General features: G+C 43.5%; 1 protein-coding gene across 1 annotated transcript; it reads right to left on the reverse strand.

The window, feature by feature from the left end:
- Positions 1 to 9,801: 9,801 nt before the first annotated feature.
- LOC130885643 (serpin B6) lies at positions 9,802 to 26,203 on the reverse strand. The gene is made up of 7 exons (XM_057787320.1): positions 26,109 to 26,203; positions 22,564 to 22,738; positions 21,166 to 21,318; positions 18,444 to 18,561; positions 14,914 to 15,056; positions 10,608 to 10,763; positions 9,802 to 10,312 (listed from the first exon to the last, which is right to left on the reverse strand). The coding sequence occupies exons 2-7, from the start codon at positions 22,726 to 22,728 to the stop codon at positions 9,911 to 9,913; spliced, it is 1,137 nt and encodes a 378-aa protein (XP_057643303.1). The 5' UTR covers positions 22,729 to 22,738; positions 26,109 to 26,203; the 3' UTR covers positions 9,802 to 9,910.
- Between the last annotated feature and the right edge of the window lie 573 nt (positions 26,204 to 26,776).

The following is a 26,776-nucleotide window of genomic DNA, read 5'->3' on the forward strand; positions in this document are numbered from 1 at the left end:
GCTTCACAGCACTGTTGAAGAGAGGCAGGAGTGGGAGCCAGCAAAAAAAACAATGCTACCAATTTTTCAGATAAAAAGTACTAACGGGGAACCATAGGAAAGTGTTGATTTCGAAAGAGAATTGGTAGTAGAGATGTGCTCCTTTAATCCCAGCACTAGAAAGGTAGAGGCAAGAGGATCTCTGCAAATTCAAGGACAGCCTGGTCAAAATAGAGAGTTCCAGGCCAGCCAAAGCTACATAGTAAGACCCTGTGTCAAAATAAATAAATAAATAAATAAAATAAAACACAAAAGAGAATAGGCAGCTTTGGGGCTTACAGATTAGGTGGGGAAGGAAGGAGGAACCTAGTATGACCCAGATGGATGATTTGGCCCAGTTTGCTGTAACAAGCAAGACGGGAAAACAGAAGTAAGATGAATGTAAAGGAAACATGGTTTGTTTGTTTATTTGTGTGAGTGTATGTGTTATTTTTGGGTGAGGGTGTATGGCAGCCAACACAGGCAGGTTGGAAGCTAATTTTGAGGAAGCTAATTTAGTTCCACCTTTATGTAGGTTTTAAGGGACAAATTCAGGTCAGTAGGCTTGACTGACAATCACATTACCTACTTAGCCATATCACCAGCCCCTGCTTACTTTATCTTTTCCTGTGGTGCTGAGGACAGAACCAGGGTCCTCCTGAATGCTATGCAAGTCCTCTACCACTGAGCCACCTCTCCTGTCCTCTTTTTACTTTGTCTTCAGACAAGGTCTCACTAAGTTACCTAGGCTAGCCTTGACATTGGTTTGTAGTCCAGACTGGATGCAAACTTGAATTCCTCCTGCCTCAGCCTCCCACATAGCAAGGATAACAAGCCTGTGCCACCAGGTGCAGAATCAATTTCTCTTTTAACTTGAAAAGATTGAGTATCCATGGGAAGTTCAGGAGAGGTCTAGGTACCAATGTGATTGTTGAATACAAACAGCTTGAAGTCACAGGCCTCAGTGAGGTTTTCCCAGGGAGGGAAAGGATGCCCATAAAAATAGAGAGAAGATCCAAAAGCCAGCTTGGAGAGGGAAGAGGGGCCTGAAAAGACAGAGGAACAAGTTAATAAGGACAAAAAGGGGGCTAGTTCTAAAGAAAGACCTGAGTTGTTTGAGGCCATGAAGAATCCCTGTTGGACAGAGTGGGTGTCCAGAATTGAGTGCAGTGGTCTTCAAAGAGAAGAGGACGGGACAGTTTGAACTTCTGGAGGACAAGGAGGAGGCAGAGGTGTGAGCAGATTTACTGGAGTGATGAATGGCAGAGCAGTGGAATCAGCTGGTTCATTCTCCACGAAGGGAACTGAAGCACCAGGGCTAGGGTGTAGGGTGAGGATGGAGTGGCCCAGCCTACAGACCCACGAGCTGGAGAATCTAGGCTGGGCCTCCCCAGCAGGTGCTGGAGGGACAGGCAGGGCCTGGGAGAATATTCCACAGAGGTGGAGTCAGAGAAGACAGTGCCTGGCTGAGACACCAAGAGGGTGATACTGAAGAAGACAGAGTCACCAAGATGACCTCAGGAGCAGGCAAGGAAGGACTGAGCCAGATGGAGAGACAGGATGATCACGCCACAAAAGGAAAAATTAACTTTCCAGTGCCCTGCCCCTACGAAACCCTCAGCTACCAGGGCCTCATTGGCATCTGCCAGAGGAACAGCAATTTGGGAAAACTTCAGGCCCTCGGCTGCTGCCCACTCCCAGAGCATCCATTACTGCCAGGGAATGGGCACAGACTCTAGCATGGCAGGAGCCACTACTCTATACCCACCTGCCTCAGCCAGAAGAGAATTCATCACCCACGAGTCCTTATCTCCAGGCTTCATAGCTGATCCCTGGGCAGAAACTCTCACACACCAGTTGGCCAAGACCACAAGACCTGAAACACAGGACTCCTGGGTCATGAGCGTCCTTCATGTGGGGGGATGAGGCTGTGGTTACACCAGCCTGGACTTGAGCCTGGGACACTGCAGGGCTGGAGCCAGGGAGTAAAGTTGGGGATTAGAGGCTCAGGGGAGATGAGACCAGACAGGACAAGGCTCTTAGGACAGGGGCAGGGACTGGGAATCTAAGGCACTAACAATATACATCCCTGAGATAAGAGGACCTGGTGGCAGTGTGAGGGGTGAGGACAAGGCTAGGTTTAGGAAGAAGTCATGAGGCACTTGTCATACCCTGAGACAACCAGTCTGCTAGTTCTTAGCCCAACAACTTCTTTCTTTCTTCCCCAGCCATAGCAGGATGTAACATAATCCACTCATTCTGTTTCCACGAGAAAGTACCTAATAGCACAGAGAGCCAAGGCTCCTGGCATCGGTCCCGCAGCACTGGAGCAGGACTTCATCTGAGACATGTCGGAGGAAGGTCAGGGCCAAGAGTCTCAAAACCCCCAGGAGGAGCCATGGCTTGTTCTCAGGGGGCTTGCTGTCCTGCCACCCCAGGTCAGGCAACATGGGTAATGTCATTGACAGATTCTGTGGCCCAGCGCGCAAAGAACCTATCCACATCACATCTTCTCTGCTGGTGCTTTGGATGGCACTCAGACTATGTCCAGGAGTCCTTGGACAGGTAGCATTAGCAGACACAAAATAACAGGCTTTTGTCTAGTTTGTACTGGCACAATCCAGTAGGTTCCCTTTTGGCTGCCACTTCATTGTATTTGAGCCCTTCACTGAACTTAAGGACACTTTTATAGACATTTCTAAATAGATAAACTTATCTAGGAATGAATCTCAGTGAACAGAGTGTTTGTTTCCATACAGTAAGTCCAAGGTTTGATCCCCAGCACTGCATAAAACCTGATGGGATGGCTAGCTTTAATTTCCACTTGACACAACCCGTGAAAAGAGTCTCAGTGAGAGATTGTCTACATTGGGTTGGCCTATGGGTGTGTCTGTTGGTGGTAACTTGTTAACTAATGTGGGCAGACCCAGCTCACTGTGGCAGCGCCATTCTCTAATAGTACACAGGTTCCTGAACTATGTAGGAATGGAGAAATTGCCTCAGAGCAGGCAAGATAGTAGCACAGATAAATAATAAATAATAAAATTATTTACCATTTTGTGAGGTTTAATAAAGAATGAGAATTAAGGAGAAACAGGAACACAGAAAGGACATTGAGCCTATAGTTCATGATCCTAGAGAAGATAAGTAATAAAATGAACCCAAAGAAAAACATATATATAGACCCATCTGGAAATTGGAAACAGACAAGACTATCAGACAAAATTTGGGAGCATGAAGGCAGGGGGTAGAAGGAAGGGAAAAAGGGGAGGGTTGTATAGAACTTGAGGAAATGGGATAGTGGAGATGGAGGAAGGACAGAGATGAGAGCCAGGAAAGAGATATCCCTATTGAGGGAGCCATTATGAGGTTAGCAAGAAACCTGGCTCTAGAGAAATTCCCAGGAATCCACAAGGATGACCCCAGCTAAGACTCTAAGCAATAGAGGAGAGGGTGTCTGAACTGTCCTTGCCCTGTAGTCAGACTGATGATTATCTTAAATATCACCATAGAACTTTCGTCTAACAGCAGATGGAAACAGGCAAAGACCCACATCGGAGCACTGGACGGAGCTCCCAAGATCCAGCTGAAGAGTGGAAGTAGTGAGAGTATGAGCGAGGAAGTTAAGACCACTGGGACAGTTTGCCTGAGCTAATGGTAGCACACCAACTCCCACTGGACTGGGAGTGAACGAACATGGGAACAAACTAGTCCCCCTGAATGTGGTTAACATTTGGGGAAGACTGAGGGAACACTGATGGAGACACTGGGATTTGTCTCTACAGCATGTATTGGCTTCTTGGAATCCTATTCTCTCTGGATGTATACCTTGCCCAACCTAGGTGTAGTAGGGAGGGCCTTGGACTTTCCACAGGGCAAGGTGCATTGCTCTCTCTTAGGATTGGAGGGAGGTGGGGTGGGAGGGTGGGTAGAGGGAGTGGGAGGGGACTGGGAGGAGGGGAGGGAGTGGGAATTTGGATTGGTATTTTTTTTATTTAAAAAGTATTAAATTTAAAAAAAAAAAGAAAATTCCCAGAGAAAATCTCCTTCCTGAGATGAAAGGGTTTTATCACCATGGGGGAAGTTATCTGGTCTTAGTTCATGGGCCATTTGTGTTATGTCATTTCTGAGTAGACAGGAAGCGTCCATATCACTATCCTGATATGTAATACATTTGCAGCAGCATTTGTCCTCCCTGAGCCTGGCCTCTTGGGTGAGGCTCCATGGATCATTAGGAGGATCCCATGATGCAAAGCCATCACAAGTTACTGGATCCAGCTTGAAGCAGCCAGGTTCAACAATGGTGAGGTGTGCTTTTAATTGGGCCTTTTTGTCTCCACAGTTTTCACCTGACAGATCAGCAAGGCCAAATCACTGACACTAGATCAAGATCTTCTTTCTTCAGGGCCTGCTTCAGAGCTGAGAAGGGATGTTGGGTGCCTGACTGACATCATTGGTCTGTCACAGGGGTGTAGGACCTCGAGGCATGGAAGGTTTGAGTTGCATTTTAGAGAGGGGAAAGGGTGGTTATCACAGGCTGCACTGTGAATGGGTTCAGGGAGGTGAGGCAGGCACTGGAGCAGATGGTAACAGACCTTAATGGCCTGTAACTTGGAAGATATACCAATCACATTAGAAGATTAAGGAAGCAAAGAATATATACGCCAGTGTGGATATCCAGGCTACAGAGTGGGCAAAAGAGCCAGTCCCTTGTATCCTCTCAGAGAAATGGTTTTCCTGAGAAATGGTGTTTGAAGCTTGCCTTTACAGATCAAACTTCCACCCAACCTGTAACCAAGTGAATAATGAGCTCTGCAACCATTTGTAACTCTGTAGGTGTTCTGCTTACACACTGCATGTTCAACCTGTATCTAAGACAAACACTGTAATCATTCTTACTATACTTTGGACTTTATAGGAGTAATTAACTCCTATAAGCTCAGATGAATGCAGTCGTAATTTATCATGCTCCTATTTTTCCTTTATGACCTGCTTGTACCCAACTCAAAGCAATGTATGTCTATACAATGTGATGACCAGATCTAAGTCATTTACTAAAAGCATTGAGATATTAAAAACAACACCTTCTCCTTAAAAAAATGAAATAAAATAAAATGTTGAAAACAACTTGTATGTAGAGATCCAACTGTAGCTTTGTGTGCTACAATGAGTCACAGGGCCAAAACCAAATCCCTTTGTGAGGCAAAAGTTCCTCGGTACTTTTTATTGCCATATTTGCTGAGTTGTTCAATAAATAAAGAGGACAACTTTTGTTTAGGGCTATTAGATAAGAGAGGCCAGAACTCTTCTGCATGAGTCAGGCCCATTTCTTGTGTGTGGCATTACCACACCCTCTTAAAGCATACTAAGTTTTTACCTGCATTTTGTTGACTGACATGAGCAAAGCATACTACTCCAAGTGCAGGGGCTGCTGTAAGAACATCAAGGGCACCATAGTTTGGGGGTTCTATGAGGCAAAGGAATCAATTTGGTCCTGAAAAGCTTCAGGGAACATTGCAATGTGGTCTATGAAAGAGCCTCCAGAAGATAGGATTTAGACCCACAGGCCAGAGTCACTGTTTCTCCTTTTCTTATTTTGTGTGTATGTGTATAGATGTTTCACTGTATGCATGTCTGCCTGGTGCCTGCAGAGGTCAAAGGAAGCACTGAATCCCCTGGGTCCTCCAAAAGAGCAGCCACTGCTCTTATGACTGAGCCTGTCAGCAGACCTAGGGTCTCACTCCTACAGCTCTCTGACGGAGGGCATGTCAGAGCAGAAGACATGGAAAGGTGGTAGAGAGGAGGATTTGTGACCACCAATACCCCTTGTGTTACAAAGTCACTTCTTGGGAGAGACCCCATAGCACCTAGAATCTTATGCAGCTAAGGTACAAGGAAGGCAGAAATTAACTAGGGATAAATGATTACCAAAACCTGGCAAGGAAGAAGTTTTTGGATCATATTACCTAGTAGCCATTATCATCTATTGTCAATAGCATCTCACTGAGGGGTGGGACTCTTGAGTGTTAGCTGTTGCTCCTCACTCCCTCCTCTATCCTGCCCTCCCAGTCCCCACAACACCCAATCCTTTCTCTGTCATTATATTTCATTTCTTCTTCACACCATCTCCCTCCCCCACCTTAAAGGACACCCCATGGTCCATTACCACTTTCCTGACATCCATGAGTACTTCAATTTAAATACACATATCCAAAAATTCAAATTTGGAATCCACACATAAGGGAGAACATACAATGTTTATCCGTATTTAGGTTAGCTCACTCTGAATGATCATTTCCTTCACATTCCATTTGTCTACAAATTTCTTCATTTCATTATTATCAACAGCTGAATAACATCCCATGTAAACATCCCATGTAAATGCACCACATTTTTATCCCCACTCCCTAGCTACTGTGAGTAGAGCAGCAGTGAGCATAGATGAGAAAGTAGCTATCTAGTAAGGTAGCGTCTTTTGGGTGTATGTCCAAGAGCAGGATCATAAGGTAGGCTAATTTCTGGCTTTGTGAGGCCCCTCCACCCTGACCTCCATGCTGCCCGTACCTGTTTGCACTCCCATCAGCAGTGACCAGTGCTCCCCTTTCCACATCTACAGCAGCACGTGGTGTCATTTGTTTTCTGGTCTTAGCCATTCTGACTGGGGTAAGACGACATCTCGGGGCTGTTTAAATTTGTACTTTCCTGATATGAAACAATGTTGAACATTTAATCAAACAAACAAAAATATTCTCACTGGGAGGTGGTTGCACAACTTTAATACCAGTACTTGGGAAGCAGAGTCAGGCAGATCTCTGTGAGTTCAAGGCCAGCCTGGTCTAGGTCTACCATAGCTAGTTCCAGGATAGCCAGGGTTGTTACACAGAGAAACCTTGTCTTGAAAAAATAAAATTCTCAATCTTCTACATTTATTTTCTTTTGAGAACTCTATTAAGTTTCATGTCCCAGTTTTTAACTGGGCTATTTGTTTTCTTGATGTTTAGTTGTTTTATTTTCCCTTTTCTTCATATATTCTAGATACTAACACTGTCAGTTATACAAATGGTAAAGGCTTTTTTTCCCATTCAGGCTGCCTCTTCACATGAACTATGGTATCCTTTGCTGAATGAGTGTTTTCTGAATGCTGTTTTTTTTAAGGCAATTGTGAATGCTATTGTTTCCCTGATTTCTTTCCTGAAGTGTTTGCACATAGAAGGCAACTTTAATGCATTAATTTTGTATCCTGCTACTTTAATGAAAGTGTTCATCATCTGTAGTTTCCTTGTGGAGCCTTTAAGATCTTTCATACATTGAATCATATCGTTTTCAAATAAGGATACTTTAGCGTCTTTTTTTCCTATTTTTATTCCCTTTATCTCACCCACTTGTCTTGTGCTCTAGCCAAGACTTAAAAGCACAATATTGAACAGAAACAGAGAGACAGAGTGTACATCCTTGTCTTGTTCCTTATGTTACTATAAATACTTTGTTTTTCTCCATTTAGAATATGTTGCATTTGGTTTTATTGAATATTGCCTTTATTATGTTGAGAAATGTCCCTCGTATCCCTAGATTATTCATAACGTTTATCGATATTGTTGAAGGCCTTTGTTGCATCTAATGAGGTGATTATAATTTTTCTGTCCTTTATTTATGTGGTATATTATGTTTATTGCTTTTATGTATGTTGAACCATCGCTGCATCTTTGTGATGAAGCCAACTGATCATGATGGATGATCTTTGTGATGTTTTCTTGAATTTTCTTAGCAAGGGTTTTATTGGAAAATTTTATGTCTATATTCATAAGGGAGGTTGGCCTATAATTTCTTTCATTTTTTTCTGTTTTTAGTTTTTGTCTGGTTGTGGTATCAGGATAGTACTAGCTTTGTAAAGAGAATTTAGAAATGTTCCTTCCTTTTCAATTTGGGGGAACAGTTTGAGACACATTGCTGGCAAACTTCTACATAGAACTCACCTGGGCTCTCTTTAGTTGGGAGATTTTCATTACTGTTCCCATCTCATTGTTGGTTATAGTCTATGTACATTATTTACTTCAACCTTAATTAACTTTGGTAGATAATTTAAATATAGAAATTCATCTACTTCCTTTAAATCTTCCAATTTGGTGGGATTAAAATTTTTTTTAAGTATATCTTCATGATTTTCTGGGTTCCCACACTGTCTATAGCAGTGTCTCCCTTTTATACCTAATTGTATCATTTAGAACTTTTCTCTTTTTTTGATAATTTGGCTAAAAGGCTGCCAATTTTATTTATTTTTGGAAGATCTTACTGTTTCCTTGATTCTTTGTATATTTTGTTTTTGTTTCTATTTCATTAATTTTAATCCCTGAATTTCATTATCTCTTCCCATGCTTTTTTTGGGATGCAGGTTGTTTTTGTTTTCCCAAGGATAACAGCTGCATCATTAAGTTATATCAAATTTTTTGATGTAAGAATTTAGTGCTATAATGAACTTTTTCATCTTCAGAGTGTCTTGTGTCCTATAGATTTGGGTAGGTTGTGTTTTCATTTTCATTCAAGTCTAGGAATTATTAATTTCCTTATATTCTTCCTTGACCCAAGTACTGTTCAGTAATGTGTTGTTTAGTCTCCAAGAGTTTGTGTACTTTCTGAAGTTTCTATTGGTAGGCAGCTTTATTCCACTGTAGTCAGGTAGACTGGAAGATATTATTTCAATTTTTCTAAGTTTGTTAAGAGTTGCTTTGTGTCCTAATATTTGATAAAATGAAGAGAACACTGCATGGTCTGCTGAGAAATGTGTTTCCTTAGTTTTTGCATGGGATGTTCTGTAGCTGTCCACTAGGTCCATTTACTTTGTGTTGTTAAACTCCAGTTAACTCCAGATGACTTTCACACCTGATCCTTCTACCTCTGCCTCCCAAATGCTAGACGAACATGTCTGTACCATCATGCTCAGCTTTTCCAGGCTCGGGTATTTTTACTATAGCAACAGGATACCAACCAAGAGTGAGCAGCAAAAGCAGCAAGCTTTCATCTCTCTTTCCTCATATCAAATCCTAAATCCCATGTCTCTAAATGGTACCCACTTTGTCACCACAGCTTGGCAGTATGTGAGCAGCATCAGGGAAGTCAGCAGAGATCCTGGCTGCTGTAAAACTCCACAAAGGTCACGGAAAGTCCTTCCTGCCATCCCTTAGAGTCCCAACATGACTCTTTAACACAGACCATGCCCCTTTCAAATTGTTCCCCTCCTGCCGGATGCTTCTACTCTATTTCCAGCAAGTGACAAGTACAACCACAGAAACCTGTCACTTCTGTATTTGTAATACTTGTCACTAATTAGAAAGTCACCTGGAGTTCAGTCACACAGCTGTGCTCAACTATATTCCTTTGAATGGCCTAATATTTCCAACCCCTTGGAAAGTGGACAGATAAACCTAAAGATGTATATGTGTCATACCATATGACAGGTCTCATATATACATGAGGAAATGAGCTCTTCTCACTGGATTGAGTCCCTCCTCACCCCACCTATCTGGCGTACACAAATTTGGCACACATCTCTACACAGAGACTGTCTGAGGCGCGTCCCTGTTGCCAATTCCTCAGAGCTTCACCTCACTGGCTTCAGTGGCTTTTTTAACTTAAGTGGAATAAGAACCAATACCACCAAAAGAAGCACTGTTTCTCTTCTCATGCCTGTGTTGGCAGCCACAGCGTCCTCCAGCAGGATGAATTCTGTAGCTAGCAACATCACAGCCCCCAGAAACGCAGTTTCAGATCATAGAAAAATCCTTGAGATGTAGAATGTACTTTATTTCAAAATTGTCATTGCACTTATGGATAAGGTCACTTAGGTCACAGGCAAACCATGGAGAAAGGATAAAAGACTGACAGGAACACCTTATCCTCAGGGAGAGGAGAACCGGCCACAGAACAGAATCCCATTGGTCTTAACATGCTGAATGAAGAAAAGAAAGGGGCGGTCGGCACAGAAACGGGGGGTGAGCCTGACACACCTCAACATCATGATGGCAGCTGTAGCAGCCGCAGCCTCTGTGCCCTCCTCATTGACCTCCACAAAGGACTTATGCACAACCTTGGACAGAGACAAGCCATGCTTGGAAGATATTCCAGAAAAGTCTGCCCCATTATCAAAGGCATCCGTCATGCCCAGCTTGCACAGGAAGTCCTTCATGTCATAATTCTCCTCCAGTTTAAACCGTGGGAGGAAAACCTCCACCTCTTCTTCATCCATCATGTCCAGCCTCGTCCACTCTGTGAAATTTTCATAAGTTATTTCCTTTTCCACCTAGAAGAGAGTTGAACACTTTAGGACAATGTTGTCACCTGGGGCACTTGAGACGATGGGGAGGCTCTACACTGCCCAGGGATGTGTGCCTTTAAGTTAATACAGTAGCTGGGAGAGGCTAGGATTCAGCTCAGTGGTGTTTGTCAAGTGGGATCAAGGCTCTGGGTTCCAACCCTGCCTCACAAATGAGTGGAAGATAAAAACATGATCATGGGAGCCTAGGAAGCCACCCCTGCAGAAACAGAAATGCCACTCTTTCTCCCTCACAGTTCCATCAAGGTCTCGTGATCATTACCGTGCTCAGTTCAATGTGCTCATCTGGAAGCATGATGATCATGTTCAGCTCATTGCCAGCATAGGGAAGCAACAGAATCTTGGTGAATATCTCTCCAATATAGGTCGTTTTGAAGGTAGACTTCTTAAACATCATTTGCACAGGTTTCTCCTCATTCTGTGAAAGAGAGATAAATATTAAGTTGAAAAGAGACACAAGTAACACCTTGGGCAGATTCAATCAAGGAAGTCAATGCAATAGGAATACTTGCTTTTTTATTATAATGTAAATGTATGAGTGTGAGCCTGAACATATGTATGTGTACCACCTGACTACGTGCATTTGGTGCCTGCATATTTCAGAAGAGGGTGTCAAATCTCCCTGGAACTGGAGTGATGGATGGTTATGAGACACCAGCATGGATTCAAACTCTGATTCTCTTCAAGAACATGTGTTTCTAATTGTCCAGCCATCTCTCCTGACTTAGGTATATTTTCTTTTTTTTATAGATATTTGAATTTAATATAGTGCACAGGAAAGTTTATAATACTTTGAAGTAAGTATAAAATGCATCACAACAGAATACTCAGTGTTTTGGCTATTTTTACAAGATCTGAATTCCCTGAGAGTCCAAGTAATCCCAGACTTCCTGCTTTGTGCTCATCAGAACTTTAAGTCAGCTCACGTGTTCTCTACCCTTAAGTTTTTAGAACTTCTGCATACACAGGTAAATATCTATCTAATAGATACAATAATGCATTATACACATTTATATCCTCTCAGGAAAGAAGATGCAGGCGCCATTTTTATATGTGTATGCAGGTTTTAAGTAATCTTGCTTTTCCATTATCCACAAAATAAAAATTATAATTTAGAGAGCAATTAATGATAGGAGCAAAGATTACCAATTGTGGTGTGAGTTTTCCCAAAATACAGTGTACACAAAGGTAAATATAGCATGGCTGTGCGTAGATATACACCCTGTTTATATCCTGTGTGGCTAGTAAGCAATCAGCACCTGACCACTTTAAAAGTGATTTTAGGGATTCTAAACTAAAGCAGTTTCATGGGGGAATAGATTTCTTTCTCAGTCCCTTTTAATAAGTGGTCAAATTAAAGAACAGAGTTTAAACAGTGTTATCTGCATTGTTGTCTATATTAAGATTTTAACTGATACACAGTCTTCCCAGAGTGAACTCTTATTTCACTCTATGATGGAGGAAGGTCATTGGTTAATCAAAAAAAACTGCCTTGGCCCTTTTGCTAGGACAGCAGCTTAGATAGGTGGAGTAAACAAAACAGAATGCGGGGAGACTTCTTATTACATGAGAATTTACGGATTGTTAAAGATGGAAAATATAATGATAGAAAGTGAAGTCCATACACAGTCTCTGTATAAGGCTGTACTCAGATGGAAATGAGAAGTAATCACCACCACAGTGGTAGATGCTATTTTATCAGTTTTAGTGAGAAAAGCATGGAGTGTGACTGCTAGGTGGAAGAGTTGTGTGATTTTCTTTTTTTTTTTTTTTAATTTTTATTTTTATTCTTTTTTAATTAAAATTTCCACCTGCTCCCCGTTTCCCATTTCCCTCCCCTCCTCCCAAATATTGCCCCCTCCCCCCACTCCCCTCCCCCTATCCCCACTCCTCTTCTCCTCCCCCCCCACCATTCCCCCTCCCTCTCGATACCGAAGAGCAGTCCAAATTCCCTGCCCTGCGGGAAGACGAAGGTCTTCTATCTACGTCCAGGAAGGTGAGTGTCTAAACAGGCTAAGCTCCCACAAAGCCAGTTCATGTATTAGGATCAAAACCTAGTGCCATTGTCCTTGGCTTCTCATCAGCCTTCATTGTCCGCCATTCTCAGAGAGTCCAGTTTCAACCCATGCTTATTCAGTCCCAGACCAGCTGGCCTTGGTGGGCTCCCAATAAATCAGTTCCACTGTCACAGTGGGTGGGTACACCCCTCGTGGTCCTGATTTCCTTGCTCATGTTCTCCCTCCTTCTGCTCCTCATTTGGACCTTAAGAGCTCAGACCGTTGCTCCAAATTGAGTCTCTGTCTCTACCTCGATCCATCGCCAGATGAAGGTTCTAAGGTGATATGTAAGATATTCATCAGTATAGGATAGGGTCATTTCAGGTTCCCTCTCCTCAGTTGCCCAAGGTACCAGCTGGGGACATCTCCCTGGACACCTGCGAACCCCTCTAGAGTCAAGTCTCTTGTCAACCCTAAGATGGCTCCCTTAGTTAGGATATATACTTCGCTGCTCCCGTATCCACCCTTCCTATATGGTATATTTTCTTAAACTGACTTCTGTAGTACTTAACCTCTCAAGCACTTGCTTAGACCTTACATGCCCCCCAAAAGCCCCTTCTTCAAGGCTTGGTCCTCAGGTGTGCTAGATTGAGAGGAGGTAGAATTCTGTTTGTCTGAGACAAAGTCTCACTATGTAGCCCTAGTTGGCCTAAAATCACTACACAGGTCAGGCTGGCCTTGAAGTCAGATTGCTACCCACTTCTGCCTCCCACGTATTGTGAGTAAAGGTACGCACAACCATGCCTGGCATAGGAGCAGAATCTCCTAAGAGGTGGGCCCGGAGGGAGGTGTTTATGTCATTAGGATGTGCCCTTGAAAGGGATTGTGGGATCCTGGACTTTTTCCTTTCTCTCACTTCCTAACCTTGGAGTGAGCCATTTTACTCCAGCACCTGCTCCTAGAAGCCCATTCCAGTATCTTCAAATCAGGCCCCAAAAGATCGGGTTCATCTCATCACAGACTTAAACTTCTAACACTGTCTCTTACTGAGTTGGCCAACTCCACACTTTAGTGTCAGAAAGTTGACCTACCCAATCTCTAAATACCTGTGATGTCCTAGGCCAACATTCTTTTCTCTTGGGGTCTCATATATTCTCATCACTTTGAACAAAATTCCCAAATTCACTGTTCTAGCCAGGAGTTCTCCGTGAACTCAGAAATATATTTTATACACTATTTGACTCCTGCATGTTGGTATTCCTTTGTTGGCTGTCCCTTGTAAATATAACCAAAACCTGACTTTATTTTTAAACCTCCACCTGAATAAGCATAGCCCTGGGATACAGTGATGACCTCTTTGTCACCAATCCCAGCACAGCGGCCATAGGTCCTAGCACAATGCAAGTGAGACCACACCACTGTGTACCACTCTAGCAGGACAATAGTAAATGAAAGTCCTTAAAACTGCCCGGAATAGAGAAAAGAGCACACACTGCTTCTATTCTGCTCCACTCTCTCTTCTTTCGTCCACTAAGTCACTGGACTGTTTATAGTACTGAGGTTAACTAGATTAAGCCCCTTTCTGCCCAGCGAACTGGGTCTCAAACTTGGAACATTCCTCATATGCCCTGGTGTCTGCTCACACACCATCTTCTCAGTGAAGTTCCTCAGTAGTTCTCCACTGAAACCACACCCAAGCACAGCATCTTGTGACCTCCTCTATATGAATGCCCCCTGACCGAAGAATGGATAAGAAAAATGTAGTACATTTACACAATGGAGTACTACACAGCAAAAAAAAAAAAAATGACATCTTGAATTTTGCAGGCAAATGGATGGAACTAGAATACATCATTTTGAGTGAGGTAACCCAGACCCAGAAAGACAATTATCACATGTATTCACTCATAAGTGGTTTTTAGACATAAAGCAAAGAAAACCAGCCCACAAATCACAATCCCAGAGAACTCAGACAACAATGAGGACCCTAAGAGAGACATACATAGATCTAATCTACATGGGTAGTAGAAAAAGACAAGATCTCCTGAGTAAATTGGGAGCATGGAGACCTTGGGAGAGGGTTGAAGGGGAGGGGAGAGGCAGGGAGGGGAGCAGAGAAAAATGTAGAGCTCAATAAAAATCAATCAAAAAAAAAATAAAAAGAATGGGAAAGGTCTCAGAAAGGGGAGACTTCTTGTCTCAGGCCTATGTCCTTCCCTGCAGACTGCTGCATCAGGATCCTGGTGTGAGCGTGAGGACAAAGGTCCCATGATAACGGTGGTAGAGCAGAAAAGGAGAGTCAGTTCCCAAGAGCATCATCCCATGCAGGAAGCCCCAGACTCCACCCATTTCCTGCCTTCCAGGTGAATGATGAATCTATGTGCTATCAACTATAGTCATCTAGGGTTTCTCTTGCTTGCAGCTGAAGGAAGTTCTAATGTACATTTTGTCAATGACTGATTCCAAAGACAGAAATACTTTAATCAGGGAAAAAAAGAACAGTTTTTTAAAGAATAAATCTTAAAATATAATGCATTTCCTGAAAAACTGGAGGTACTGCTCTGTGTTTACCTTGGAGACTTTGAAAGGCATCTCCCGGGTTTCCTCTTTGTTAAACTGTTTCTCCCAGTTCCCTTTAAAGTAGATGGCATTTACAAGGACCAGCAGAGTGTCTGAATTCACCGCACCTGGAGATAGCAGCTCTTGGATTTTATCTGAAAGAAAGAATTTTTTTTTTTTTAAAAAAAGGAATTAAAAACACATGGTAGTTGATTGAGAATGGCTTCCATATGCTCATATATTTGAATGCTTGGTTCCCAGTTAATGGAATTATTTGGAAACAGTTAGAAGGTTTGGCCTTGTTGGGGAAGGTATGTTGTTGGGGTGGTCTTTCAGATTTCAAAAGCCCACAGCAGGCCCAGTTTCTCTCTCTGCCTGCTGCCTGTGGATCAGGATGTAAGCTGTCACTGCTCCAGCACCAGGCCTGCCTGTTCCCCGCCATGATGACCATAAACTAACCCTTCTAAGACTGTAATCAAACCAATTTATAAGGATTGCCTTAGCCATGGTGTCTCTTCACAGCAGTAGAACAATGGCAAAGACAAGACCCAATGCCCTAACAGCTTCGGCTGACACACCAAAGGGCACCACCTCCTGCTCTGGTCAGGAGCACGGATAGAAGATTTCACTTTCTCTCAAAATAGAAGGACATTTGTACTTAAAGCAACAACCCTGGCAACAAGAAGACATCATTTTTGCTTCTGGAGATTTATTTTGAATTGACGTGTGTGTGTGTGTGTGTGTGTGTGTGTGTGTGTGTGTGTGTGTGTGTCAGGCATGCTGATGTCCACAGAGGCGCAAAGTGTTAGTTCTCCTGGAACTGAAATTATAGGAAGTTACTATAGATGCCGGAAACCGATTCAGCACCTCTGCAAAAGCAGTCTGGGTTCTTATCTGCTGAGCCATCTCTCCAGCATCAAAGTCAAACTCCTTTAAAAGAAAATGTTTTAGAGAGAAGAAAAATAAGTCTAAAAGATTCTGGTAATAAAAAATTCATCATTGAAATAAACACATAAAGTTAATGCTGGACAGGCAGTTAGAATTTAAAGTAACACTTGAACTGGAAAGACACAATTTGTGCCTACAACTTAAAGAGAGAAACTTTAGAATGTTTTAAAATAGACTGGCTACAAATTCAAATTTTAAAAATATTTGAAGTAATAGATATATTTATCTTGATCTGAACCTTAGAGAATGCATATTGAAAATTATATAAAAACTTGTCAACATGTATATTTATGTATTAGCTTAAAAATAAGTTGAAAGTAGAATAGCGGTTATAAAATGGACTCTATGCATGGCAGTGGTGGCGCACACCTTTAATCCCAGAAATTGGGAGGCAGAGGCAGGTGGATCTCAATGAGTTCAAAGCTAGCCTGGTCTACAAAGCGAGTTCAAGGACAGTTAGGACTGTTACAGAGAAAATCTGTCTCGGGGGGGGGGGGGAAGGACCTTGCAATCTACAACCATAGGTAAATGGGGGTTTGGCCCAGCATCTACACTCATGCTAGCTACAGAAGGGAGAGCATCACCCCACCCCCCCGACAAGAAAGAGCTGCGGAACTAGAATGAAAGCATTCTGTGTTCTTTATAAAAAAAAGTTTGAAAAAAAATAAAAAAGAGGGAGGGACAGCTGGAGGGAGGAACCGAGGCTCAGAGAGACCGCAGGTGGTAAGTTTTCGAAGAGGTGTATCAATTATTGGGAGATATCATAGAGTCACTGTTAAAAGCTAGGGAAAGTCAGATAGAGTGACGTATCATTTAGTCCCACCACTGGGAGCCAGGCTGAGTTTGAAGCCAACCCGATCTATAGAGTAGGCTGTAAGTCACCAGTGCTACAGAGTGAGCCACCCTGTCTTTTAAACATTAAGGAGTAGGAAAAAGCAATGCAAAGTGTTAGACATGATCTTACTGCCTGACTGTGGGGTAGTGGGAAAAACTGCCAACAGGTACAGCTTTCTGAACAAGCAACAGCCAAAACATCATTCAAACTCAAATACATGTTGAACCCAAGGTGCTCATGGCAGTAATTCCTATCTTGCTTCATACTACTTCACTGTGGCCTTGGTGATGAGCACACATAAGCACTTTGTACTGTGAATGTCATTGTGTTATCCTATAAAATGCAATGCCACCAAACACTGCATAAAATATCTGAGCTCTTATTTAAAGTAATGTTTGGAATATAGTGCTTGTGGTCTACACACAAAGTTTTCTACTCATATAAAGACAAAACAGCTTCACTGGGAAAAATAGACTTTCACTGTTGTTGTACTCTCGTTCTCACCATGTAAGAATCAAATTATTTACATCTTTGGGGAGATGAAGAAATAATTGAATGGTAAAATTTCATACAGTATCTACATCAGATGGCTCACAACTGTCTGTAACTCCAATTTCAGAGTACTTGGCACTTTCTGGCCTCTGCAAGCACCTGCAGGCATAAGATGCATATAAATGTTTGTAGGCATATACACATACATATAAAGACTTTTTATAAGCTTTAATTCATTATATCTTTGGATTGTATTGTGAAGGTAAACTCTTCTACCTCACTGGTATGCAATTTTTGCTTCATCTTTAATTATAACAAAATATATGTACATCACACCTATTTTAAAACATATTTCTATAGATTTATTATCTAAATATATACCTGTTTTATACACTGTACAAAGTTACATAAAAATTTTTCAGGCAAAAAGGAGTTGTAATGGGTAGTTTAAGACCTCCGATTTAGGAGTTGGGTATGGTAGTGCACACCTTTAGTCCCAGTACTCAGGAGGCAGAGACAAGAGGATCCCTGAGTTCGAGGCCAGCCTGATCTACAGAGTGAGTTTCAGGAAGCCAGGGCTACAGGGAGAAACCATGTTCCCAAAGAAAGGGAAAAAAACCAAAAAAGAGTTTTTTGACGTGTGATTTAGGGTTGAAGATGCAGATCAATGTTAAGAGTACTTTGCCTAGCATACACAAGACCTTGGTTTCAATTCCCAGGCATGTCAAAAAGAAGTACTGATTTAAAGACCAAAGGCCATCATTGTTTACATTTGAAGCTCTTGTGAAGGCATGAACAATGACTGTCAACAACAGACTACTAAGCCAGGAATAATGATGCATTCCTTTAATCCTAGCACTGGAGAGGCAGAGGGAGGTGGAGCCAGCTTGGTCTACATAGTAAGTTTCAGGCAAGGCTACACAGTAAGATCCTGTCTCAAATAAACAAACAAACAAATAAAAAATAGGTTAGAAACAGATAGTTGGCCTGGCAGGTAAAGGTGCTTGCTAACAACCCTAACGAACTGAGTAGACTCCATAGGACCCAGAAGTAGAAAGAGAAAACCAACTCCTGATGGCAGGTGCGCACAGATATACACAAACACTCAAAAAACAAACAAACAAATAAACCATTTTCAAAAGTAGGTTAACTGCTTAACAGGAACTGGGGTGTAGTTCAGGGACCCAGGTCCTGCTCAGCATGCTCAGAACCCTGGATTCAAGTCCCAGCTCTGAAAACAAACAGAACAGAACAACTCTGTGTTCACCTTCTGTCTTTTTGGCGACCCAGGTGTTGATGTGCTGTCGGGACTGCTCTGTATCACCCTTAAAGTCCAGCTCTTCCATCTCTGCTTCGTAGAACTTGTGGCAGGAATCTTTAAAAGACTGAGACAGAGCAACACGATTACACAGCCACGAAAGTGATCAGCACCAAAAGCCTCCATCCTTGATGCGCAAAAGCAGAAAAGCAAATTTTTATGATTACAGATGTGACTTGCAAATGAATGCGTGGGAGGAATATAAAATCCAGCCTTCCTGCATCCAGCTTTCTTTAACTACAGTTTATTAATGAGGTAAGATGGCGGTTGGTGGACTGAGTACCACTGAAAAGCATGATGAGCTGCTACATCCTTGTAGCTGAGGCTCAAGGAGGTAACTGGGAAGGTGCTCAGATGCAACACTTATACGGCTGTCACTCTCATAGTCCACCACATGGGCGGGGTGAGTCTTAGCCCCACAAGAGCTATGATGTCTCTGCACTGTGCACAGGCTGGACCTTCTACTGCAGTTTTCCACACTAACAGAAATACAAAAGTGCATCATTTGAAATAGTGTCACCTAAAGCTGCAGAACACCAGGGAATGGCCATGGAAGCTATAAAACTGAATATTTCATTTTAATTTATTTTATTTCGTGATATGGAATTTGAACAGCTATGTGACCCTAGTCACCATCTCAGGAAGGTCATTTTCAGGGAGTGAGCAATTCACAAAAACACAGTGCATGCTAGGATGGGGTTCAGTGGTGCACCACAGAGGTGGAGGACCAGCCTGGTAAGCACAAGGTCTTAAAAGGAACCAAATACCAGAACCAGAAGACAAACAGAAGCTCAAGCCATTTTCTGATATGTTCTATAAAATGACAACGACATTGATGACCACCCACATTCTGCAGTGTTGTTGCAACAGAAAACTCTATACAGTGTAAATGGGCTGAAACTCCCACTATGCTGACAGTGTATATGGAATGGTTTCTTAATATTTCTATGAACCAACTCATCTCTTGGATACATATTTAATCCCTCTTTGAGAGAACCGTTTTTATTTTTCATTTGTGTACTTATGTGTGTACACATAAATCTATGGACACATGTGCATGTCTGGATATGAGCACATGTGTGTGCAAGTGTATGTGAAGTCTAAGTTAGAAAGTGACTTGAAGTATCTTTCTCAAGAGTTCTCTCTGAGAACTTATTTTTTGAGACAGCCTCTCACTGAACCTGGAGCTCAGAATGCAGCTGGCCAGGCTGCCCAGTACCCTCCAGGAATCCACCCCTCTCTTTTGTCCCCCAATACTACGGTGACGGACATGAAACTTCATGTTGGGATTTTATGTGGGTGCTGAGGAGCTGAACTCGGGTCTTTATGCTTTTATACCAGTCATTTTGTTTACCAAAAGAGCTCTCTCTCCAGGCCCTGAGGAAACAGAGTTATGATACAGGGTTTCAACACCACAATCTGGGTAGCAGCTGTGTGGCCTTAGCAGAGCTAGTTTTCGACACCTCCTCAACCACTATAAATGAGAAGAGAGCAGTGGTACCTCAAGGATCACCATTAGTTATGGAGAGATTATTTTATTATTTAAATTATTATATATATTTTTATGTGAATGAGTACTATGCCTACATGTATATCAGTGTACCATGTATATCTCTGTTCTCCAAGGCCCAGAAAGAGCTTAAGATTCCTCACAGCTGTAGTTACAGATGTTTGTAAGCTTCATGTGGGTGCTAAGTTCTACTAGGAGTTTTCAGGTTTCAGATTTTTTTGGATTTAGTGATGCCGAACTTGAGTATTCAAAAAAAGAAAAAAAAAACAATAAAAGTATCCAATCTCAAGATCATAATTTAAAAGATTAAAGTTGCACAAGCCCATGACAGGAATAGAAAGGAACACTCTGCTAGTATCTCTGGCCATTTGGGAGAGCAATGAGCAATACATCTTTCTACAACTGTATCTGACTTCAACACCTGCACATGGACATGAAACCGCATTCAGTAACTCACTCACTGCTGGTGATGGCCCACACTGCCACCTGCACACAAGTGGCTCACTATGTCACCAAACATCTACACTCAGAACTATCCGATGATGAATAATAATGCTGAGCACTGCTTGGGCTGTGGGTCAGTGGTAGAGTTGGGGCTTAGATATCTGAGACCCTGGATTCTACCTCTCACACCAACAATAACAGTAATAATAATGAAACAGAGTCACTCGATACTGAGATTCAGAGAAGGAAAGAAAATACTCATAAAAATATACACATAAGGGGCTGGAGAGATGGCTCAGTGGTTAAGAGCACTGACTGCTCTTCCAGAGGTCCTGAGTTCAATTCCCAGCAACCACATGATGGCTCACAACCATTCACAATGAGATCTGGTGCCCTCTTCTGGCCTGAAGGCACACATGTAGACAGAACACTGTATACTAAATAAATAAATAAAGTTAAAAAAATATATATACACATAAGAAAATTCTTACCAACTAAATTTCTGTATGTGCAGAACACACACATCACCCTATATGAAAATCTCTTATTTATGAAGGGGCAGAGGTAGAGGATGGCTCCTGCTTAGATAGTCTGTACAGTAAGAATATACTCACATGTCATTCCAAAGCATGGAAACAAACACAGAGTCACATTAGTCGACAAGGTAGTAGGGTGAATCCTTAGCTTCTGAGGACCTGCGTACCACATGATACTTACTGCTAGAAGGTCACAAGTCTTCTCTCCGAAGAGCTTATTGGCTGTTTTGAGCAAGTACTGTGTGCCAGTCTTGTTCACTTCCGTGAGAAGTGACTGGAAGCCCTGGTGGACATCTCCACCGCCATTGCCGCTGCATTTATCCAAAGAGAGTGCCTGAAATCAACAGATTAAAACACGGCTTCAGCAGGCCCAGCTATAGGGAATGAGTCAACACTAAACCCATCCTCAAAACCTTGTAGATCCTTCCTGCCACTCAAAGAGCCACCCAATCAAAGATGAAAGTACCCTGTCAGCCCTGGTCTGAGCAGAAACGGCCCTTCACAAGCCCAGCTCTTCATGTCCACTAACTGTGCTCTGGCTTCAAGCATGGCTACCAGCCAGACCTGCTAAGTGCAGCCAGTTCTGACCTCAGATCACGCTGTGTCCTCCCTGCTCTAGAGTCTGGACTGGACCCAGCACTGTCTGCCCAACAGAATGTAGGAGAGGGACCCTGTTCTAGGCCTGGGTTTAAAAGGCCTGGCAGCTGCCACATTTGTGCTCTTGTTTCCAGGCACCATGGTGGAAGGAAATCCAAGCCATCCTGCAGGAGGCCACCTAGAACATCCTGGAGTAACTGCGCATCATACAGCAGCTTGAAAGAGAAGCAAGACCCCAGCCAACAGTGAGCACCTAGGTGCCAGACCTTAGATACAATTCCATAGACCTTCTTCGAAGCCTCTGAAAATACTATGCAAATGACTTCAGCTGCTACCAGAGGAAACAGGTAAACTGCCTACAGTGGCTGTAATAGCTTGGAATTAAAGAGGAGAGGTGTAAACTGAAGGCAAGTCTCTATGCCCTAACTCTCTTCAGGCAGGAGGCAGGCTGAGAAAACAACAAACACAGTATGTCTTATAAAAATGAAAAGGTGCTGCAAAGATTTTACCCAGAATGCAAAGTCATAGCCCAAGGTAGTCTCCTCTTCTAATGCCAGGACAGCCTGTCTCTGCAGTTCAGAAACCTCTGCAGCTAAAGCACTCAGTCCAAGAAGAGCCCTAATGGACATGTCCCTGGCCTTCCAGTCAAGGCTGACCCCATTTGAGAATTCCTTACCTGTGAAAAAGCTAAGATTCATTAGGGCCAGAGAGAAGACAGCGGGCATCACAGAGGACCCTGGTACCACCCTTTGGTGTTTTTACTTAAGCTAACCCTCACTTACATACTGTGAGCACCGAGGAGTTAGTGATAGGGCCCTAACAGGTATAGGGTGCATCCTTCCTCTCAAGTCTCCAACCATAGCCCCCAGCCATTTCATTCCATTTGCTCCTCAAGATGGATTTTTCTTGAGACTGAGAATGTGGAGGACCAGCTCAACTGACACCCTGTGGTATTTAGTAGCTGTGAAACGGTGCTGCTTACCTGAGCCATCTGGCTTGCAGTGTTTCCCTTTGCCCCCATGAAGACCATGGCCAGGGCTGAGGAGATGCTCATGGGTGAGTAAAACACATTTTTTGAGCTGTCTTCACCCAGGATTTTCAAAAGGTTTAACGCAAAGGTGCCATTTGCTTCCCGAAGAGAATCCATGATAGCGAGCCTGGAACAAGGAATTAAAATCAGTATCACATAAATATGGCTGATGTGCGGGCTGCTTCTTCACTCTCACCCACACAGTGATGCTGGGGCTCAGTGAACAAAGGGGAAATCCCCACCTGAAAAGTAAAGGGACATGCAGGAAGTGATACCACCCGGCTGGGCTAACACCAGCCAGGATGTCCACAAGTGCAGCAGTGCAGCCTGGGAGCAGGCAGCTCTAGAAGCAGGGCCTGGCAGCTCTGACATCATCGCACACAGCTGTCAAATTCCTTTTCCCCAGTTAGACAGTACAACATTCTATGATTTCCCATCAGCTCCCCTGATGCTGGGAACTCAGAGCACGGGAAAGGAAAGTAACAGGCTGCAGAAAAGAGGTGGGGTTTTAGTGATGAGAACAGAATACCTTGCAGAGCTTTACAGCTACAGCTGTAGTCAGCTGATCAAAGAACCCAAAGACACCCATGTTCCAAACCCTGCAACCTGGGAAAGTGTTTTCACCCTGGAAGAGACTTTGCCATAAGGATTATGGATCTTTTGCACACTTCAAATAGTGACTAAATGGAATCACATACGGCCTTATAAAAGAGGGATGTTAATTGGAAGATAGGGAAGAAGAAATTAATTCAGAGAAATGGGTTCTTCAGAACAAAGGACTGTGGCCAGCCACCATACCTGCAATCACAGTTCTGGGGAAGCTATGGAAGAATGCTCTCTATTTCAAGACTGGCTGGGATGCAAATGGGGAGGAAGAGGGGTTGAGGGAGGAAATCAGTACAAAAGATTTTAATTGAGAATAGCAAAGGAACACAAACCAGTAGTGACAGTGTAACAATCCAAGGCACAGTAGGGAGACCACATAAACTCCCAGAGACCAAGAGGTGTCTAGGCAAATTTTACTTTATTAACAGGCTTATTTTAGTGGTTTCCAGGAGGCATTCATATCCACAGTCAAGCATTCTACTCTTCTTTCATTATATGGATGTTTCATATCAAGTAGTATTTATTGGCCACGTGAGTGACAGGACTCTTAGACCCTTGCTCTGTGAATACTATATAGCTCATACCTCTTCGCATATATCATCTTCTCTGGGCCCAAACATATTCTTGTTTTGCTATTTATTCCCTTATATTGATGCAACACACTGTATAACTTCTTTCTAAGGAAGAATACAGCTACTCTGGTTTCTTGAACATCTTCCATGCCACTGAGTTTGACAGGATCTATAAAAGGTTCCATGTGACTTTACATCCAGTTCTCTCAGCTATGGCACCACTACTTCCCAGCTAAGAGTTTTGCTGTTTGAGGGCGTGATGATATACCGACCTCATATCCTCAGATCCCCTTTCGAACCACAACTCTGAAAGCTTATGAACTTATTCTTATTTCTGATATTCTGAAACACCCACTTTCGTGTCCCTCTCTGAGCTCGACTCATGAATTTTGCTGGGCTCTTGGAGGACCCTTTCAAAACTAGCAAGTGAAGAGAATTTCCCCTTCACTCCGGAGAGTTTTGAATGTGCTGCTCCTTTCTCAGAGACTGACTCTGTGCTCTCTCTTTCTGCATCACCCATCTGTCAGATGCTAAACTCTTGAACTGACCTCATCCAGGACTTCCCTAACATGTGCTGCTGTGATAAAATACCCCAACAAAAGCAACTTCAGTGAGGGTTTCCTTTGGCTCACACCTCCAGAGGTCAGGGCGAGATGAATACTTGTGCATTCATCTAGTTTTCTACATTTTGTGCAGCCCGGTAAATGGTGCCGCTCTAAGTACAGTCATTCCTTGACATCAGTTGGTATCTGAAGATGCCAAAATCCTCAAGTGCTCAATTTACATATGTAAAATAACTTAATAATTGACCTAACCAATGTACATGCTGCTACGTACTTTAAATGGTCTGGAGATGAGTAAATACTCAAAACAATGTAAACACTAGAAAAATGGTCCTGTTACCATACACTGTACAGTTTAGAAAGCAAGAAAGGGAAGAGGGTCTGAATAAGTCTATACAGCTCAGGCCGGCCTCAAACTCTTATCCCCCTGCCTCAGCATCCTGAGTGCTGGCTGGGATTACAGGTGTGCAGCAACACAGTTCAGTTCTCCTACAATGCTTTCTGTCAGATTTTGATTTCTATTCGCTATTTCATGCTGAGTTCATTTGAAATTCATGTATGGCAATAGTAGGTATGGGGAGCCCAATAAACTTGGTGTATTTGAGCCGAGTGACCCAAATGCACCCACTCTGTATGATGACACAAGTTATAGTGCACACAATCACTCAGGGCAGCCATGAAACACTGGGACACTCCCCATGTACACTGATAACAGTGATAACATGTGCCCCAGCACTATGAAGTTAGTCCCTGATCACACAGTTTCCAAAGGTTACTTGATGCATCAGATTCCACACCAAAGTCCTAAACTACTGGAGGAAGGAAATGGGCAGCCTCCGGAAGAGTCCTATTACAAGCAATCGCCTCCCAAGTAAGCCAGAAATTATTAAGTGCCAAGTCTCACCCAGTTTTTCCTCCCACCCAGCTTCCCGAAACCACATGAATGTTAGATTTCCATCCTTCTGACACTCAAAACAAATCTAAGCAGTAAGGGGGAAGAGCAGACCTGTGATTCAGTGGTAGAGCAATTGCTCAGCAAAGCAAGGCGCTGGGTCCATCAACAAACAAGAGGAAGGGAGGAAAAACCTAACTCACATGCCAATTTCATCTGGCACAGAAACTCCCGTCAAAACTTTGCTCATGTCCTTCCTCCTAGCCCGACAGACATTAAATCTCGCAACAGTTCTTCTGGTGTGAGTTTAAGAAAAAAAAGTTGCAAAGATCTGGAATGTTTTCTCATAAATTTCTATGTCTGAAATCCTCCCCAGCACTGAGGTTTTGTCGGAACTTCCTAGCACAGCTAGGGCGTCGCCCCTGGAGGACCCATGCACACTGGACAGGAAAGAGTGCCAGAACACCCAGCCCTTGGCCTCGTTCCGAACCCCTCCACCCCCACCCTAGATCCCAACGCCCTTCGCAGTGCGTCAACAGCCCGCGTCTCCGGGGTCTCCAGAATCATTAGTGACCGAGGGACATGAGTGGTCACCTGTAGCCTAGGACCCCGGCACAACAGCCGGGCCGGCTCCGAGTTGCCCCCCATCCCGCGCCAGCCGCCTCCTCTAAGGACGCTGGAGGATCTGGTCCTGGCCGCCGATGGCACCAACCGGCCAGGACCAGAAGGCTACTAACCCAGCTGCGTCACGGGCCTCTGAAGCCACTATGCAGCAGAGGGAACCCGAGCTGGGACCACAGGACTGTAGAGTCACGCTACACCCGCCCGCGTCCCGCGCCACAGCTAGCCCACAGCAGAGCATACCCGGGACTCTTGGTTCCTGGTCAGTAGTGAGCTGAGCGGAGACTAGGAGGAGCCAGCCGCGCCCGGGGCCTCAAATACCTGAGGGGCGGGGGAAGCGGGTGGAGTCTGGAGCCCTGGCCAGACTTAGTCAAGAGCAGGGCCAGGTGAGCCACTGAAGTCCTACAACCTAGCCCATCCTCTGGCTCCTGGCCAGCTGCCTTTGATCTTTCTAGTACTTTCTTGAAGCTTTGGCTAATTCCAGGCTATAGGAATGCAGTGATGTCAACTCTGGTTGGTGTCTCTGGGTGGTTTTCTACAGCCTGTTTACTGTGCCCTTTAGACCGTTTGTCAGCCTTAGTGACACCAGAAGTATACCAGCATTTGGGGCATGGACATAAACGTGACAGAGCAGGACAGATGTTTAAAGTGAGGGGGGAAAACTTTACTGGGGTGAAGGCAGAGCACCTGTCCAGCAGGCACAGAAACAGAGAAGCGATCAGTGCCCATTTCCAAAGACTCCACTACTCCATTCTGGAAAAGTCAGTCTTGGAAGCGCTGATATCTCGCATAGATGAAAATGAAAACCCTATCTGCCATCTTGTGTTCCTTCTAGGAAGCAGGCTGAGCCGGTGTGGAGAATGCTGGTCGTGTTTTAAACCTTAAAGGAAAGGTCAGCTCTAAAACATCAG

The sequence above is a fragment of the Chionomys nivalis genome, chromosome 13, assembly GCF_950005125.1.
Source record: "Chionomys nivalis chromosome 13, mChiNiv1.1, whole genome shotgun sequence".
Classification (NCBI taxonomy): Eukaryota; Metazoa; Chordata; class Mammalia; order Rodentia; family Cricetidae; genus Chionomys; species Chionomys nivalis.